Source organism: Pecten maximus, chromosome 14 (genome assembly GCF_902652985.1).
Source record: "Pecten maximus chromosome 14, xPecMax1.1, whole genome shotgun sequence".
Taxonomy (NCBI): Eukaryota; Metazoa; Mollusca; class Bivalvia; order Pectinida; family Pectinidae; genus Pecten; species Pecten maximus.
In genome coordinates this window covers 22,990,518-23,011,261 of record NC_047028.1, presented here as the reverse complement: position 1 = coordinate 23,011,261, position 20,744 = coordinate 22,990,518, and the positions used below count along the sequence as shown (strand labels likewise).

The 20,744-nt window shown below is 36.1% G+C and overlaps 3 protein-coding genes across 3 annotated transcripts in view; 1 reads left to right on the top strand and 2 right to left on the bottom strand.

Annotated features, from left to right (window-relative positions):
• LOC117342826 (tctex1 domain-containing protein 2-like) overlaps nt 1-3,635 on the bottom strand; it is a 29,791-nt gene extending 26,156 nt beyond the window's left edge. Inside the window, exon 1 of the mRNA XM_033905087.1 lies at nt 3,478-3,635. Coding sequence (XP_033760978.1) covers nt 3,478-3,566 — 89 coding nt within the window. The 5' untranslated portion in view covers nt 3,567-3,635. The remainder of the gene's footprint in view (nt 1-3,477) is intronic.
• An 81-nt stretch (nt 3,636-3,716) lies between these two features.
• The window catches only part of LOC117342825 (guanine nucleotide exchange factor DBS-like), a 103,255-nt gene continuing 86,227 nt past the window's right edge, over nt 3,717-20,744 (top strand). The window contains exon 1 of the mRNA XM_033905084.1: nt 3,717-3,973. The gene's annotated coding sequence lies outside the window, so the exon portion shown is untranslated. The remainder of the gene's footprint in view (nt 3,974-20,744) is intronic.
• Nucleotides 7,066-7,581, bottom strand: LOC117341811 (rRNA 2'-O-methyltransferase fibrillarin-like). Its single transcript, XM_033903674.1, has one exon. The coding sequence runs from the start codon at nt 7,579-7,581 to the stop codon at nt 7,066-7,068; it is 516 nt and encodes a 171-aa protein (XP_033759565.1).

Here is a 20,744-nt window from a genome sequence, read left to right as displayed (position 1 = left end):
AAATGCAATATGCATAACTAGGCACCAAGGGAAACTTACATATGAAGTTTCAGAAAGATCCATTAAGTACTTTCTCAGAAATAGTGATAACAAACTTCAATTGTCAAAATCCAAGATGGCTGCCTGTCGGCCATGTTGTTTTCAGATTGGTCTCAAAACACAATATGCATAACAAGGCACCAAGGGAAACCTACATATGAAATTTGAGAAAGATCCATTCAGTACTTTCTCAGAAATAGCGATAACAAACTTCAATTGTCAAAATCCAAGATGGCTGCCTGTCGGCCATGTTATTTTCAGATTGGTCTCAAAATGCAATATGCATAACTAGGCACCAAGGGAAACCTACATATGAAATTTCAGAAAGATCCATTCAGTACTTTCTCAGAAATAGTGATAACAAACTTCAATTGTCAAAATCCAAGATGGCTGCCTGTCAGCCATGTTGTTTTCAGATTGGTCTCAAAACGCAATATGCATAACTAGGCACCAAGGGAAACCTACATATGAAATTTCAGAAAGATCCATTCAGTACTTTCTCAGAAATAGCGATAACAAACTTCAATTGTCAAAATCCAAGATGGCTGCCTGTCGGCCATGTTGTTTTCAGATTCGTCTCAAAACGCAATATGCATAACTAAGCACCAAGGGGAACCTGCATGTGAAATTTGAGAAAGATCCCTTCAGTACTTTCTCAGAAATAGCGATAACAAACTTCAATTGTCAAAATCCAAGATGGCTGCCTGTCGGCCATGTTGTTTTCAGATTGGTCTCAAAACGCAATATGCATAACTAAGCACCAAGGGAAACCTACACATGAAATTTCAGAAAGATCCATTCAGTATTTTCTCAGAAATAGCGATAACAAACTTCAATTGTCAAAATCCAAGATGGCTGCCTGTCGGCCATGTTGTTTTCAGATTGGTCTCAAAACGCAATATGCATAACTAGGCACCAAGGGGAACCTGCATATGAAATTTGAGAAAGATCCCTTCAGTACTTTCTCAGAAATAGCGATAACAAATTTCAATTGTCAAAATCCAAGATGGCTGCCTGTCGGCCATGTTGTTTTCAGATTGGTCTCAAAACGCAATATGCATAACTAGGCACCAAGGGAAACCTACATATGAAATTTAAGAAAGATCCATTCAGTGCTTTCTCAGAAATAGCGATAACAAACTTCAATTGTCAAAATCCAAGATGGCTGCCTGTCGGCCATGTTGTTTTCCAATTGGTCTCAAATCGCAATATGCATAACTAGGCACCAAGGGGAACCTGCATATGAAATTTGAGAAAGATCCCTTCAGTACTTTCTCAGAAATAGCGATAACAAACTTCAATTGTCAAAATCCAAGATGGCTGCCTGTCGGCCATGTTGTTTTCAGATTGGTCTCAAAACGCAATATGCATAACTAGGCACCAAGGGAAACCTACATATGAAATTTAAGAAAGATCCATTCAGTGCTTTCTCAGAAATAGCGATAACAAACTTCAATTGTCAAAATCCAAGATGCTGCCTGTCGGCCATGTTGTTTTCCAATTGGTCTCAAATCGCAATATGCATAACTAGGCACCAAGGGGAACCTGCATATGAAATTTGAGAAAGATCCCTTCAGTACTTTCTCAGAAATAGCGATAACAAACTTCAATTGTCAAAATCCAAGATGGCTGCCTGTCGGCCATGTTGTTTTCAGATTGGTCTCAAAACGCAATATGCATAACTAGGCACCAAGGGGAACCTACATATGAAATTTGAGAAAGATCCCTTCAGTACTTTCTGAGAAATAGCGATAACAAGAATTGTTTACGGACGGAGGGACGGACGGACGGAGGGACGGACGGACGGAGGGACGGACGGACGACGGACCACGGACGCAGGGCGATTTGAACAGCCCACCATCTGATGATGGTGGGCTAATAAAATATAGCATTCAACAGATTAAATTTCACTTCACTAGAAAAAAAGGAGTATATCCTGGACCGTTTTGATAATTTTGACCCATCACTTATCAGTAGCGTGTTAATTTGTGTCTTCCTCGTCACGTGAAAGTGCCCGATTTCTGATATAAAATAAAGTATTTTGTAAACGTCTGACCCAATTGAAATTAAGAACAACAATGTATGAAATGTCAAATAAAATATAGCATTCAACAGATTAAATTTCACTTCACTAGAAAAAAGGAATATCCTGGACTGTTTGGGAAATTTTGACCCAAAGCTTGAATAACATGCTAATTTGTGTCTTCTTCGTCACGTGAAAGTGCCCGATTTCTGATATAAAATAAAGTATTTTCTAAACGTCAGACCGATTTGAAATTAAGAACAATGTATGAAATGTCAAATAAAATATAGCATTCAACAGATTAAATTTCTCTTCACTAGAAAAAAAGGAGTATCCTGGACCATTTTGGTAATTTTGACCCACTGCACGATACAAGTTTTTGTATCTTTGTATATCGACCTTAATTTGAAGACACATTTAGTATTTACCTCTCATTACATCAATGAAATAACGCAAACTTTACACCGATTTGTTAAATTATACCAAACCAGAAATCAAACGTGTGACCTGCATTTAATGTCGGTCTATTTCGCCACAAAATAGGCTTTAAATCCCAGTGTGTTTCGAAACGCTACGAGGCGATGCAGCCAATATGGCAGCGAATTCGGTGTCACCTGGGTTTCAGAATGAGGCACTCCGATACTTCCGGGCATGGGTGATATTTGGTAAGATATATAGACTGTTACCAGTCTCCCTGATATACAAGTCTCTGGTATATATACCATCCAAACCTTTTCAAAACTAAGTCAACACATGTCACAGTGCACATTGAACTTGTATCTGAGCTTATTATCATTTAAGTTATCTGCTATTTTGCTGCTACTTATCTTCAACAGGTGTTTGGGACATACAGGGAATAAGGGTTAATCGGGAAGCTGAGCTCCTAGTAACCATTCAAGTTTGGATTAAGCTTATTTTACAGTATATTTATTGAGTCATGCCCGGCGATAATTCATTTTTCTTGTTTTTTGGTTTCTTTTATCTTTATGATTGAAAAAAAGTAAAATGTGGGTCGACTGATAAATACACCTGTTCATCTGTAAATCATTTTCTTTTTCTCTCTCTTTTTTTTCGTGGCTGCAATATATACTGGGAATGCTGGAATGTAATTGTAGAGTTACCTCCCCTACACCATATATTGTAAAACGATAAGCCTTACAAGTAAAAGAAAATTGTGAAGGATCCGGATGATACAACTTTACAGTTTGATTCGAGAAACTTCGTTTTTTTATAAAAGTTTACATATGCTGTAAATTTTAGCGGAAATATACCACACATAAAACACTACTCTACCACTGTACACAGCACCTGTTTCTCGTGGTGCATGTGGTCTTGTGATGTTCTGATTATAATCAGCCGGCTAAGTTTTGTTTTATGTTATTGTACATTAATTTTCAATTCTTTTACAAACTTACTTATGTTGAAAATTTGGACGAATCACGTATGTGTTTCCGGCCTGTGTCTGTGTTGTTGGAGGCGGCTGTTCAACAGCAGCATCTGCCATTTTCGTACTCAACAAACTATCGATTCACCAACCAAAACATCCAATATGGCGCCTTGACAACAATGGATTGTGGGAAATATACAATCCATTGTGACCTCTCAACTTTTCCACTTTGACCTGGGGTTATTCAGTGATATTCACGAAATTTGAAGTGTGTGTGGGCTGATGTGTAAAAACGAGTATCGCAAATATAATTAACTAATCAATTTTACGCGAAGAAGAGAAAATGTCGTTTTAAACACATTGTTTCAAAATATAATCAAACGTTCAGCTACCTGTACAGGTGCGCTTATCATCAACCTGAGGGAATATAATATCGTGACATCATCAAAGTATGGCGGAAGTCACAAATACCTACAACCTTCATCAGATGTGATACGGATTTTCGCTTTTTATCGGTATCAAAGGTAAGTTCTGATATATTTCTGGATATGGTCATTATTCAAACGTTCGTATTATACACACGTTTTCACCTGTGTGTGAAGTGGAGAAATATGACTCGCTGTTTTGTCTTTATTCTTACATACAGACACGTTGACATTCATTTACAGCCTTTGAGGGAAAGTGGTTGAGCTGTCATGCTTTAGCGATAAACATGTGGTCAGTAACACGAGCTAACTTTGTACTGTATTATCACAATTTTATCTAAAACCCATAATTAAGTAATCACAATTAGTGATGTTGGTTGAATGTAATTGATATTATGAGGTGTTGATTAGTTTAAACAAGATAAGATCTATGCGGGTTGAGGGTTATCAGTGGGCGTAACCGAAACGTGTATTATATTTTTGTAAACAATATGTGCAAATACATGTATACATGTCACAAATAGATAATAAAATAATGATATTGGAGTCTTACAATGGTGATATTCATCAACATTTTATAAGAATAAATTAACAGAGTCCAATAAGTGACTGCTTTGAAGTTTGATTGCACATGTATATACATATATATATACATGTATGTAGCTATATGTTAATGTAGCTAGCGATATATGTAAGGCAGAGGGGAGAATATAATTATCTTCTCGCATATTTTTCCTAATTAAATCTTGAGATTTTATGAGAAATTGTTAGATGTGTCTTGATTTCAATCTATTTGAATTTCTGCTTGATTATTAAAAAAAAAACAAAAACATTTGAGACCCTATAAGCACATGTACCATTGGCCTTAATTCTTTTTCTCTGTGAAAGGAAATGCAGTGAGGCTGGTTACCCCTTACCTTGTTGAACCCTAGCAAAATTCCAGCAATTTCCAAAGACAAATTTTCTAATTTCTCAGAAATATGATGGGTTAATATAATCGGACACATATGTCCCTTCAAACCCAAGGGCTGGTCATGTCACATATTTGGAAGACATATAAAAATCCATGCAGTCACCTGAATTTAGACCACTTAGACTTAACAAGGTTGTATTTGATGTCTTAATCGATTACTGGCCATACAAATGTATGTAAATACAATATCCAGTCTTTTAATCAATCATAGACTCAGGTGGTGGAGAGAAAGCTGTCTACATTGTATTTCTAGATAAATGAAAATCAAAGCTTATCAGACTGCTCTTCTAGCCGAAGTTTTATCAACATTCATTAACTTATAAATGAAATTTCCAATAGGAAAGTATTAATTTAAGAAAAGTATGTAAGCTGAAATTTTCTTCTCAAAAAGTTTAAGTTAAAGAACATTGATGAAACTGGGCCCATACATGTAAATGATGTCAACAATAAATATATACCATGTTATATATGATGATGCATAGCAATACTGCTGATGATGATGAGAGTGGTACATGTATTTCTTTTGGGTGTGATGGGAATCACAGGAGGTCAAAGGTGGGAGGTCAAAAGAGTTTAAAATTTTGACGAGTCCCAATATTAAAAGATATACATGGTAGTTTGTACTCAAAATTTGAGTGAGTCCCACACATGTACAGCATGATTCTCGGATCCAAATTGGATCTTTTGCCCCCTGCCTCGATTTCATACACACACCCTTGAAATCTGAACATTTTCAAAAACAGGATTCCTAATATAAAGGAGGTTCCATTTGCACTATTGAGATTTTCATATTTCTGTGTTCATGCATATACATATGTATAGGCAATTAAAATGGGTCATAATTAATAATCTGTTTTGTTTTTTAGATTGTGCACATAGGCTTAAGTGGATGTTATAACAGGCACTGACTTTGGTATAAATACAGCATTAATATTATATGACCTATTGTGTTAAAAAATGCATCTAAGATAAACTGGGTCTTCATGACAGATTGCAAATATTTTCTGTCAAATGATTCTTAAACAATACAAAACCATCTCATTCTGTTTTCAAAACTATACAATTGAAACTCAACACTACAGTACAACATCATTTTTCTCGTCATAATCAACATAAAATATTGCTGAAGTTGCAATTTTCAGGGCTGTTTATAGGAAGGAAGAACAACTTTAAACATGAATTATACATGACTTATGTACATGTATTAGCGTGTTAATGCAACCACTAGGTCATTACTTATTTACGTTTACCTGTAGACTAATTTTACCTGTACATCAGAGTCAGGTATATGTTTTACCTACACTCTCTACATATGTACATTGTGAATCAATAAGCAGTGTTACTAAGTAGCTGATGCTAATGATGAGAAATGTGTCTTTATGTATTCTGTATCCAACCCCCAGGACCATTGATCCGGAACAATACACTGTACCTAATTACAGATTTGTATGACGCTTAATCAATAAAGTCTCGGCCAGCTTTGATTCCGATCTGATTGGACAAAGTTTACAATAGGAAAATCATTACTTTTTAATCCAGTTATTACATAATGGAATGTTTGGGTGTGGCAGAAAGATATGAATGTAGAATTTTAAACAAAGTGTTTGTTATTGATTAACTTCACATTTGGATGAGTACAGTCATCTGAAAGTAGTTTATTTCAAATATATTTTCTAATGTGTGTCCAAGTTCCTATAATGACTTTTGTATTCCCTTTCTTTCCTTGAGAAACTCTAGCTGTTCTGTCTTTTACAACCCATCATTTTGAGCTCCTTATGAGCTCGAGCTCTGTCTTTCTCTTCTTATTCACAAGTAACTGCTGAGGTCTGCCTTCCTTTCCCTGATATCTAGAGCTTGTAATGAGCTTGAGCTGTCTTTTCCTATGAGCTTCTATTGAGCCTGTTTCTTTTTTTCTTTCCTGATAAACTCTGCCTTTTCCTCTCTATTCTGTTAGCACTTTTCAAATTTTAAGCACCAGGCCTTTTCTATTATTTTCTTTGTTGGGATTAAAATCACCTTTCCTTCCTCTTGAACTCCACCTAGGACCCCACCTTTCCTTCCCTTTGAACTTCACATTGGACTCCCCCTGCCTTTCCTTTCCCTTGAACTCATCCCAGGACTTCATCTTTCCTTCCCCTTTAAACTGCATCTTGGACTCCTTTCCTTCTTGAACTCCACCTTTCCTTCCTCTTGAACTCCACCTAGGACTCCATCTTTCCTATCCCTGAACTCCACCCCGGACTCCACCTTTCTTACCCTTGAACTCTTCCTTTAGCTCCAGCTTTCCTTCCCCTTGGACTTCACCTTTCCTATCCCTGAACTCCACCTTGGCCTCCACCTTTCTGTCCCCTTGAACTCCACCTTGGCCTCCACCTTTCTGTCCTCTTGAACTCGACCTTGGCCTCCACCTTTCTGTCCCCTTGAACTCGACCTTGGCCTCCACCTTTCTGTCCCCTTGAACTCCACCTTGGCCTCCACCTTTCTGTCCCCTTGAACTCCACCTTGGCCTCCACCTTTCTGTCCCCTTGAACTCCACCTTGGCCTCCACCTTTCTGTCCCCTTGAACTCCACCTTGGCCTCCACCTTTCTGTCCCCTTGAACTCCACCTTGGCCTCCACCTTTCTGTCCCCTTGAACTCCACCTTGGACTCCACCTTTCTGTCCCCTTGAACTCTACCTTGGCCTCCCCCCCATTTCCTTCCCCTTGAACTACAGATTGATCCTGATCCTTTCATCCAAAGACACTATTTGTATAAAATATACCCCTATTTTTCATATAAAATAGCTCAGTAGAGCCGACTCCTCATCACTTGTCGTCTGAAGCAAAACATTCACTGTTCAGTATGTAAAGAGATTACATTGTATTCCTGTATTTTCACTTAACCTTTGCATGCGACGGTAAATTAAATATGTATGGATAATTAAGTGGTAAAATCTTCATACGAATGAAATACCATCCATCAGGAGAGATTTGTGATCAGGTAGATTTCACATTCATCATATATGTCGGAACAGGTGTACGTACCTGAGGTCAAAATGACTCAATCATTGGTAATGAATGGGTGTCTTTAAGGTAGAGTCCGTCCTATTTTCTACTAGCTTTCGTTATTTTAAAGTTTTTCCGGGGCATTTGAAAACAAAAAAAATCTTCTATGTTCAAATTTACAAAACAATTGTATGAATTTAAGACAATTTAAAGTTGTTAACCCCATTTTAATGTTAGAATGTTTAAGTCTTTTCCAAGTACAATGTACTATATTATTTATCTGCCCATGTATGTCTGATAAAATCCACCAATATCTTTTTTCAGTTCAGTGAAATGCTAACAATTAATGCATACAATTTTATTTCCCTGCAATAATTCAAAAGCCCATGTCCTACATACTTTGCGCTAAAAACCTGTTTGTTGGCCCCAAGGGCTTATTACAGGATAAATACGGTATAAACTTATGTAAATTGTATATATTGTGGTACATGTTCATTGATAAGGATAATGAACAATTATGAGTAATCCTTTATACATATGGTCGAAGAAAACCGGATTTTCTAAAATTAGATTTGATGTCAACATGCTGCCTCTTATACAAAGTGTATGACACATGCATTTGTAAGTTTGACTGGGAGGGTCGTCGATAGTATACCTGATCACCTGATTACATCTGACTCAGGTGTAAACTCGACAGGTAACAACAGTGTAAGGTTATCAGATTAAGAAGCTATGTCAGTATAACGGTTCAATTATTTAAGCTGTTGGAAAATACAGAAGAAAACTCTGAAGATGGGGTACATGATTAAAGGTCTGTATATAAAACATTTCATCTTAGGAATTAGTGCTCTAATTATTATTGCTTTTTTTTTACAAAAAAAAGTTGTTTAAAAAGATTTGTTGGAGTGTATTAACATGTATCAGTGAAGGATCCAACATTTTTATAGACTTTTAATTCAGTTCATCTGTTCGCTTTCCCTGAGAAAAGGGTATAGGTGGCTTTCATTGAGGCCTTTATAATCAAGTCATTGATAGCTAGGGTAATTCAGATATCAAAGAAAACAAATCTAATTAAGTTTAAAACACTTATTGTATTGCACAACTTTTAACCTGAAGTACACTAGTTTTATAATAATTCATAAACATTCCAAAAAAGTTTTTTATCGTTAAAACTAATCTATAATATGCCAAAAAAAAATGTCACAGAGTCATGCAATGATTTTAAGCTGAACCAAATACACCCCGATAAAATCCGAACAAGGCTAAGCAGCCGTAAGTTCACAATTTATCCGAACAAGGCTAAGCAGCCGTAAGTTCACAATTTATCTGAACAAGTCTAAGCAGCCGTAAGTACGCTAATTATCTGAACAAGGCTACAAAGCCTGAACAGGACTAATTAAACAGCTGAAAAGTCACTATTTCTCTGAACAAGTCTAAACAACTGTAAGTTCACTATTAATCCCAACAAGTCTAAACAACCGTAAGTTCACTATTTATCTGAACAAGTCTAAACAACTGTAAGTTCACTATTCCTCTGAACAAGTCTAAACAACTGTAAGTTCACTATTTATCCCAACAAGTCTAAACAACCGTAAGTTCACTATTTATCTGAACCAGACTAAACAGCTGTAAGTATAACAGGACTTTTGTGAGGATTAGATTTACTGATAGAAGTGGCAGTTGTCTCCCCTACCCCTTTATTGAATGCTTATAGGTGATCAGATCTAGATAATACATATGCATGATATACAGAATATGCATTGTATATAAGGATTTGATTTGAAGCATGTGCTTATATGTAATATCACCTTGAAGCATGTGCTTATATGTAATATCACCTATAAGTCAAAGATCATGAGGGATGTCATAAATTTTCCTCAGATTTTTATTGGCAATTCTAAAGCTAGTATATATAATTAGAATTTTGTTTACCAGTATTTGATGAATTAAAAGTATAAACGTGTAATGCAGAAATCATTATTTCATGAATACATGTTTTTATCGTGAATTTCAGATGAATCAATCAAATGACATATTTTGGACAAAACATTTATTGGTTTATATGTTTTTCAAAGCTGCCACGCATTGACTATTTATATCAATAGGATATTGATGGCTTGTAAAATTTTCTTTTTTGTTAAATTTTGCCTGAGCTCCATTTCAATTAAAAAAGGTATATTTGAGAGAAATTTGGCAGGTGTATGTACATGTTTCACAAATATTATATAAACCTATAGCTATTGGTTTTCATCTTTCCTGGTTTGATAAAGAATAGATCGACTCAGTCTGACTCCAGCTTCATGAAACAGGAGCCGCTATAGCTCAGTTGGTTAGAGTGCTGGCCACATAACCTCAGTTGAAGATCGAGGTGCGTGGGTCGGCGCTCCATGCTGATGTCAGTTTGTGTTTTCTCAGGAAGCTGAGAAATGGACCAGTCTGCTGCTTATGTCAGAGTTGTATTCTCGGGCATGACACTTTACCTTGATTGCTCTGGAAGGCATTTCTGTATGTTGTTAACTGTGCTTGAGGTAGTCACAAACTACTACTAGTAGCCTCCACCTCAAAATGACCCTGGCTGCTCAGGGGGAGATAAACCCAGCGAAGCAAAAACAAAACGAGCGTTATGAATCAAAAATAAATAATAAAGCCTCAAATTTGCCAGGCTCTTCCCTCTGAATCAAATCATTATCCTTTTAAATACATGTATTATAAACAGCAAATGGTCAAGGCATTAGAGCGAAAGTAAAACAGACACACTGCAATTCTAAAGATGGCATTCCAAGTTTTGCTTGAATCAGGCCAATTTGATTGTATGTCTGTGAGTAGGTGTATTATTGAGCTAGCTTTACTAAGGTAACTTTTATCTAATGGCTGTGATAATGAGGACTGCCAGGTATTGGTTTTCAGTCTAAAGGGAACCATCATCAAACAAGCTTACAGCCTTTACATTACAGCTCTGTCAGTTGTCTTGGTAATAACATGATGTCGTTAAGGAAACGAGTAGAAAATATTACCGAAGGGAGTTGACAAGATAAAGCCCACATATGTGCTTGAAATTACTTGTCCCTAACACATCATTGTTTAAGGATTTGTATTGTTGTAATCACATGACCTCCATTGTCACTCTTAACTGATGACTGTCTCCTTAAGGCTGAAACATCGTTGGCAACAAGCTGTAGTCGAAATTAGAATACTTATATAGCTGTTTGGAAACCTGGCTTCAGCAGTTGCTCCTCGATCTTCTTTTCCTCTTTTCCATTTGTTTACGACCTGTAACCACTATAAGTATCCCCCAGAAGCCAGAACCACAACACATATGAACAGAACAGGAAGTTGGTTCTTTGAGAATATCTTGAACTGGATATTTTTCTCTTCTGTTTATTCAAAGATTATCAAGGTTTACTCTTAATCTTCAAAGTACAGAGTTGTTTCCTGTTATCCCCCGCTATACTCTTAATCTTCAAAGTACAGAGTTGTTTCTTGTTATCCCTCGCTAATTTCATCGAAACTGGTGATATTGATTTGGATTGGTACGTCCATCTGTCACACTTCGTTTCCTTGCAATAAATATTTTTGGATTTTCTTAAAACTTCGTAATATTAAACATTAAATCTCTAAATGGCTCATCCAAGTTCGATCGTGAATTTTCATGGACATTATTTGGTATAGTTATGGCCCCTTGATTAACGGAAAATGTCATTTTTTGAAGTTTCCGTGCAATAACAGCAGAATGTTGCCTTCTGATTTGTCTTTTTTTACATACTTTTATGAAAAAAAATTGAGTTCCGCCCACATGATAAAGATTAGATGAGTCAATCAATGGCAACGCAACAGTCCTAGCGGAACTTCTCCTTTTCCATGAACGGGATTAATGTTTGCTTTAGGTACTCTTGTTAATGCACGACATGCAGTACTAGTGTGTACAGCTCAATGTCATAAATCTAATGTTGTTAACAAAATTACAACAATGTAAAATATTTAAAAACTTTTGCTGTATCTTACAACATAAAGAAGAAAAACAATAAGCCATATGAAGGATCAGTTTTATATTTTCCCTCGTGTTGAACTTTGGACTGAAGTTTTCAATTTGGGCTATCTTTCATACCAGCGTAAAACTAAAAAATATTTGTTTCAATGCTTAAATAAATTATGGGCATGTATACTGCATAGATGAGACATGAAAAAGAATGGCCATGTTTTTAAAAAAAAAATTTTAAGTCGAGACCTTGATCATTGTTGAGTGATCTTCATGATGTCATATTGAGGGTTAATGTTTATTATTTTGGTTGTTACGGAGACGGAAATGTTCTCCTGCAGCTGCTGATGTATTAGTAGACATGAACTACATACATTGTGGGCTGGGGCGATCATTACACGTACCTCTGGATATACAGTATTGATTGTCTGCGGAGAACGTGTTGATATATTAGATATTCATGAATGAACTTCGCTGCCGTAGTGTGCGACCACCAACAACGTCGTGTATTTCAGTGCTAATTGATCGCAATACTTGCATCATACATACTCTGAAAATTTACGATGTAATATAATTACATCTCATATATATCATATACAAATAGATTTTAATTGTAATATATATGATAAATTGATGGAGGGTGAAAAACTGCTAAGACCTTTACACAAGGTTCAACTGACCATATAAGGCAACTACAAATAAGATACATGTTTTATATATAAACAACATTGGAAGGTCATGTCAAAAACAGCTTTTCTGCCATATAGAATATTTATGAAAATGTGTCTGTGAAACCATTAATCATATGTATTACCATATTTATTCATCTATAAGCCAATTCTTGGTGATAAGCACATGTCACCGATGTCTTTACATTTTTAGTAATCAAAATTCAAGTTCAGACTACTAGTGGTTATTTCAAGTCAAAGGGTATGTTTTAGCCTCGGCTTATTACATGATAAATACAATGAAACTTAACACTTTAACTCTAGCTTTGTGTGTATATCATGATTATCATTTGAGAAATGTCCAAAGTGTTCATTGATAATATTACAGCATAGAGCAAGCATTTGTATGATATATATTGTACCTTTATAAAGAAATCAATGGGTTATGAATATCAAGGGAAGCAAGCAAATAATCATTGAACAGAAATCAGTTCCATTCCATTCAGAGTCTGGTTATAAGTATCTTCTTGTCGATCCGATTACCAAGAGTTTTTCAGCGTCCAGACTTTTCGAGTGTGCTCCATTACTTTACTATACAGTACTGTACTGGCTGAGATTTTAAGGACCTTAGAAATATTGCTATGAGAGGTTTCATTATGCAGTGTTATTTGCTAATTAGCTGGACAGCAAATACTCCAGTCTCATACAACATTCACAATGCTGTTACATAATAGACTAAATTAGTCGGGAACAAATTAAGAATTCTCTTTAAACAAATCATGCCGACTTTGATCGAATGAACTGATTTTCGTTCGATGATATTTTTTGTTTCCCTTGACATTTCCACTTGACATTTCCATTGATTTTTTGATAAGCATGTCAAGATCACAATTAAGTCAGGACCATGTTTAAGGAAAATTGTATAGAGGTTTAAAAGAAAACTATTCTTCAAAAAGATAATTGAAATCAATAGATAACTTCCTGATGCTCTTTATAGTTAATATTGATTCATATTTGGCCCATGGTATTTAATTATGAAAAAACACGGGATTTTGATCTTGGCAGAATTCTCACCTAAACAAATCCTTTCAAAAATGATAACAACTGGCAAAGTTGACATTGTTGTACATTTTGAAAATATTTTTTATTTGACAGAATTGGACAATGGACAGACTCAAGTTTTTGTAACTTAATTATACGAAAGAAAAAAATAATCAAAAACTCCCTACTATTCAAATATCTTCAAATTAGCTTGATATTGGATACATAGATTGGAACTATATATAATCCAATTTTCAAAGGCATACTATTGACCAATTATTTTATCATTGAAGTTTTGAAGGCTAAAATTTTCATTTGAAATATTGTAGTCTGTTTGAGGCCACTATGTAGATTTCCCCTGTGATAATTGATTTAAGATATCGATCCATTTCAGGTCATTTCATATACACGCAACATGTTCATTACAAATCATGTATGTACCTTGCAATTGCCTCGTGCTGGAAATGTGGATTTAAAAATTAAAATGTGTTGCCTGTTTCGTTTGGGGATTACATATGCACTAAGTGAATCTCATTCTTGTGGTCGTAGTTTCTGTTTTGCCTAATATCTGGTTTACATGTATCTCGCTTTTAATTAATTAGTCTGGCTGTGTCTGTTGGCGAATCACCGCCCACCCTCAGACCTAGCTGAGAATGTTGTAACTGTTTGAGATTTTTGAAGCATCTTTCATTATCGCTCTAATGGCTACATGGAGCATAAAACTCTGATGGTGCGTCCTTGGAGAAAGACTGTTAGTGGTTTATAGAATTTTTAACAAATTTCACAGTTCCTCACTCAATTTGAATATCTCTTTCTGGCAATTTATCTGAGTGCTCATTTTTCACTTGTAATACATTATTCCTGTTTTGCCAAAATTTATCTTATTCTGCCATTTTCTTCTTGTTTTTCCTTCTCTTTTCATTTCTATCCCCTGCCATTCTTCAAATTCTATATTCTTTTCATCATAAACTGTCTAGTTTTTAAACATAAATTTTGAATTCTCCTACCTTGTTTTTCTTCTATTTCTACATATTTTCTTTCCATTCCTCCTTCTTCAGTCTTTTCCTTAGTAATTTCCTTCTAATGACAACATTTATAGCTACATAATACTGTTCATGATGTATCTATTTTTGTGCATCCAAATTTTAGCACATATAACAGAATTTTAAGCAGATTCAATGTAATGATCGATGAATTGTCACAACAGCGATAGTTAAAATTGTAGTATAAAAAATTATTAACAGAAGCTAAACAATTATAAATCAGCTGAATGTTTGCAGCTCATGAAAAATGCTACAAAAGAAAACCACTAAATTATGAATGTTTTTAGTATACATGTCCAATTTTTCCCTTAATTTTTATCCTCATTATTCACCTCAAATATCTCGTTCTGTAATTCTTGTCTCTGATTCATTCACCCCTTCCATGTTAATTACCATCACAGTAACCCTACAGAGGGGCCTCAGTGGCCGAGTGTTTAAGGTGTCCCGACACTTTATCACTAGCCCTCCACCTCTGGGTTGCGAGTTCGAAACCTACGTGGGGCAGTTGCCAGGTACTGCATGACTGTAGGCCGGTAGTTTTTCTCCGGGTACTCGGGCTTTCCTCCACCTCCAAAACCTGGCACATCCTTAAATGACCCTGGCTGTTAATAGGACGTTAAACAAAAACAAGCCAAAGTAACCCTACAAAATGTTCTTTCTATACTCATTATCAAAATTAATTTGACGCCCCTCTTTCCCATCCTACCTCTACACATTCATGGATGTTATATTTGTATAATTAGTATGATGATGATGAAATGACAATAAGATTAATTTGATCCATGGTCTATAGGTATTTGTTGTAGTGGATGACTATACTGTATAACAAATATTTTAAAACAGTAACCAACAACAACGCTCTACTCTTCGCTGTGTGTTATAAATTCCCCTGGGACAGATACAGACAGTTTTTACTGTTGAACAAAACTTGTGATTGTTTGAGTAAATTTCATTGTTAGTGTTGTGGAGGGTTTATGGAGCGTGGGTGATTGAGAGCATTGTTGCGGTCCTGAAGTTGGGACGTGGAAGCTGGGAATCTCTAGCTTAAGTCTGTTTAGTTATTTGTGACAGTGGTATATTGATCCTCAGCCTCCGTATCGACCTTATCCAGTACTAGTGCAGTGCTTTTTATTGGAAGTGTGCAGTAAGTCTCAGGCTGGTGTGCTCAGGTATGTGGGCTAAGAAAAGATTGAATTGTTGAAGACATTCTGCTGTAAAGATTTGTTGTTTTAATTTTTTGGAATGAAAATGGAGAAGAGCTCGGACTAACTCATAGGAAAATGAAAATGGTTAGCCAGAGACCTGCATGTAACTGCCGCGAGTTGAGTGGACTTCATTGCATAACTCATCGAGCAGACGGTCCGTAAGGATAGCTAAATGAGACTGGAAATGAATATATATCATCTTTATTGACATTCAAAATGAGAGCCATCAGTAGCACTTCCTCGAACATCGTGTATGAATTTTAAAATATCTGGTACGTGTGTGTCAGTGTCAATAGCTAGTCGCTACAGATTGGGAAAGAGCCGAAGATGTCCCAGTACTCGGAGTGTTTCTGCAGTACACTGTGCGTTTCAGTGGTATCAGATAAGGCTGGGATGTTTCCAGGCAGACTGCAAAACTGACTATGGATTTTTGAAGTGGGGACTATTGAATTTTAGTAATTTTTATCCCCTCAGGAGCATTAACTTATTATTGAACAACTGACTGTCAAGTGCTGCATGAATGACTTCAGCTGTTATGTTTATGAATATTCATGTTGTGCGTTACGATTGCATTGATAAACTAAAGGTATGGATAATATTGATAATTTGAACACCACATGACCTGCAAGTACTTGTGATTTCAATTTTATGGAACGGCTCTCATACCTGCACATGCATCTCTTGTACAAGTGCGCACATGTATCAGCGGATACACAGGTATGCACAATTACTGGAATCAATGGATGAACAGGTGTGCATAATTACAGGTAGCAATGGAGGCTGCACTTTAACGATAACCATCATGTGCACTTAAATTGTCTGGATCCTGGTGATGTTGCGTGTGACTTATCCATTCACCCGTGTCATAACAAAAAGTCAGTAATTAGTTATGACGAAGGATTGAACAGGTTGCTGCATGGTGACATTAGATTCATCATGTGTTTTGCCCGAGGCTAACAGACACCGTCTTCCAAAAAACTGATCAAGAAAATGTCTAGACAAACAGATGGACTAGAAATTTTTTGCTGTTGTGTCTGGTATTATATCTTTTTTACTTATACAAATATACTCACCAGAAACCCTCGAGTTACAAGTGCTTGCTAGGACACTTGGCTCAACTGTCTGTTGGAAGGCTCACATTGTACAAGGTTTCATAATTCTTTTCAAGTGGATTTTGCACTTTCATGCTGCTAAAGGAACTGGGATATTAGTGCCTCTATGAACGGTAAATGTGGCTTGAGCTTGTGCATATATTTTAGACAGTAAGGGCTTGTAAATAAAACAACTTCGTATAATTCAAGATTGAACAGACTCCCTGACCAGATTGCTTTTAGATGAGGGCTCATGTCCTTTGAAGACTTTTATATGCCAAGATCATACAAGAGTTCATCAGATGGATTGGGTAATATTAATATGCAAGACTTACCAAAGGCATTGAATCTTCGAGGATTTATATGGAAAGTCCAAAGCTGAATTTATGATAGACCATTTGTCTATACAATGTATATATGCATATATCTTATTTACCAAAGAAAAGTTTGAATTAAACAAAACTTCAGCAGAACGTAAATCGCATGTGGAAGCATCCAAAGCCTTGCAAACCTTAAAGAGTCAAGATGAAGCTGGCTGCAGACTTACCTGTTGATGAAGCTGGCTACATACTTACCTGTTGATGAAGCTGGCTACAGACTTACCTGTTGATGAAGCTGGCTGCAGACTTTCCTGTTGATGAAGCTGGCTACATACTTACCTGTTGATGAAGCTGGCTACATACTTACCTGTTGATGAAGCTGGCTACAGACTTACCTGTTGATGAAGCTAGCTACAGACTTACCTGTTAACGAGATATGCGTATATTCATCTGTTGTACATTACAGTTTTTCATGATTCATTAAAAGAAAGGATAAATTATTGAGGACTTGGCACACTCTGCATTTTGATACAGTAGAAATTGATTGGACTTGCAGCAATAAGACAATACATGTAACAGGTGAGACTGTTACGTATATGTAGTTACAGGTACACTACACTAACGACATTGATACCATCTCAGCTTCCGCAGCAACCAGGTGTCTCTGTTCATAGTAGTTTGAGTCATGAGGTCAACACAAGTTTATGATCACCAGGTGTTTTTGACATTTTCTAAAACAGTGTGGCAGATTTGTCATTAAAAACAGATGTATATTTGGAATACATACACTGGAAAAATATCCAGGTCCATTTTGTGCATATTACCTGTTATGTGACAGGTGCATATATCTGCCAGGGATTATTTCATAGAAATGAGGAAGTTGTTATTCAACATATCTGGAAACCTGTTATAAAATCTCATTTCCCTTTGAGATGCTGCAGACGCGGTTTACCTAAAAACAAACCAAAGGTGCTAAGGTCAAAAAGGAATTAAACCAAATGGTTGTCTTATTTAATTATTGTTCTTCAAAGCGTACCTTGGATTTTGTATTTTACCTGCGGTGGTGATGTTTGTTCGACTGTAGAGGATTTGATACAAGAATACAGTGATAATTTTACATCTTTTCATGATTGTCGGAGATAAATTGTGTTGATAAGATCCTATGTCGTGTGAACACAACATGTACTTAATGTAGCTGAGGTAACAGACCACCAATAGCTGAGGTGGAAAATTGTTAACAACTTATGCTATAAATATCTCTATTCATGACAGAGTTTTTAAAAGAGGTTATTTTAACTGAATAAGATACAAAGTACATTTTAGAAAATTAAAGAAATGTAAGAAATATAGGTGAAATAAGAGAACAGAAATTTAAAAAAAGTCTTATTGTGGCTTGATATAAAAATTCATAAACTTCAAATTGTCTCAATTATCTAAATATGATTTCTGATATATTTTTCCTTTTGGATTGAGAAGCAATTTGTCATGATGTGAAAATTATAGTTTTTGGAGGTTAATCATCAATGCTCGGTCTACACTCTATAGAATTGGTGGCCTACACATTTTACTTGAGAGTTATCTAGTCATATGACACCCTTTTAGCCGGTTAGGTTGACCCAGTTAGTGTGACAGTTCTGTAAGATGTATGATCCTATTGTAGAGTTCCAGTTTCATATTCGCATAATCTAGTAGTCAAACAAATTTCTAAATATCTTATTTCAAACAGGAATTAAATTTCTGAAAAGGAAAATAAGATAAATCTGTCAAATCTGTTTTGGGACAAGGTATGAAAATTTAGTTCGAATTTATTACAAAGGTTTTCTGTGTGTCAGTATTTCCAACAACTTAAAAAAATTGTTTACTATTGATGGGAAAGTGAAAAAAATCTTATTTTAATGAATGAATGTCTAAAAAATTGTCATTCGTCGCCTTAAAACTGGAGTCAACAAAATGTTTGTCCTGAGATACCATTTCTAGCGATTACCACGGGGACAAGACGTCGCAATATTTAACACTTTGTCTCACTCAGCGCTGATGGGATAATGGAAATTGTGTAATTTGGAAAAGGAGAAAATTAGTCGTGCGTTGGAAGCCAGTTATTGTGAGTAAAGAGTTCGTCGTCATACCAGTTACTAATCGAACTTCTAGATTAGAATTGAAGGTCTGGAGTCATTTTCCGGTTAATCTCCGATAAATACTGTAAACAGAGGAGATGTTAAGTGTGGTATCTCCTGGACTGACTGCTACATACATAACGTCATTAAGGATTTGGTCGTCAACATTTCCAGACAAATAGGAAGTTAACAAATCGACAGGGGAATCGTACAAGAAATGGATTTAGCATAATTACAAGTGTGCTATTGGTGTGCAAGGTTCAATTTTGATGAGTCAGCTGTTTGTTTTTATCCCTAAAGCAGACGAATAGCGATTGAGTTGCTTGATTTAATGGATAGATCCAAAAGTTTTCAGAAAGTGTGGAATTTTTATAACTTTTCAGCAAATCTAAAGACAGAATTTGCTCCTGACCTGTATTTCATCTAAGCTGTATATCTTTAGACAGAAAATCAGAAGATAGGATTTATTAAAATGACTTCAGAAATTATCTACAGAGAATGATGTGCCAGTGAATCATAGCATTTCATATTGTACACTGATGATCTATGGGATTCAATGATAGCGGTCATATATAGTGTACATGCAGGATAAATTGCCCTTGGATAAAACATGTGATGTCTTTAATGATATCAAAATGTCAGAATTTGGAATAGGCCACGGATGGCTGATCACTGTGATGAAGCCTGTTTAGGTTGCATTTGATGTGCTATGGCAACAGTCAATGCCAAAATGAAGAAAGTGTTTAATGCAGTAAGCGGAGTTCGTCCGACAGCCCTGCAAGGCTCGCAGGTAGCGAAAATCGAACGGGACATTGACAACTTTCTGGAGAATTTCCGTCGTAAGTCATCGGTATTAGATGACTATAACCAGACGCCGGGAGGTCAGGAGTCACTAGGGGTAGCCCCGTGTATGTATAGCTCTTCACAATATTCCGGATCACAGTATTCCACTGATGACACAACGGATGACAGCCCTGATAGGGCATATTATTTGGGACTTGGAAATGGACCCCCACGAGCTGGACATCATCGTCAGCTTAGCAACACAACGACGACCAGTGAGTCGGAATGGGGGCCTGATGCTGACGATGATATTGAAATGAAAGAAAGATTGGCTGAACTCAATAAACAAAAACATGAGGCAGCCTACGCTTTAAAACATGCACAACTTGAGGAACCTGGGAACCCCCCTCCTCCAGGTATGTATGTTACTATATATAGAATGAACGGATTATTGATTAACCTGTAATTAATTTATGGGCTTTGTGTGACCAGATGAAAGATTACAATCCACTAACATTATTCTTGTCATAAGAAAAGAATATTGTTTCTTATATGTTAAGGAGAAATAGAATCTGTCATTCCTTTTCGTTTGAATTTGATCTCTCTTTATGGTTGACATAAGAAAAAGTCCCTTTTGTTAATGAGAAACAGAATCTGTTACTCCTTTTTAC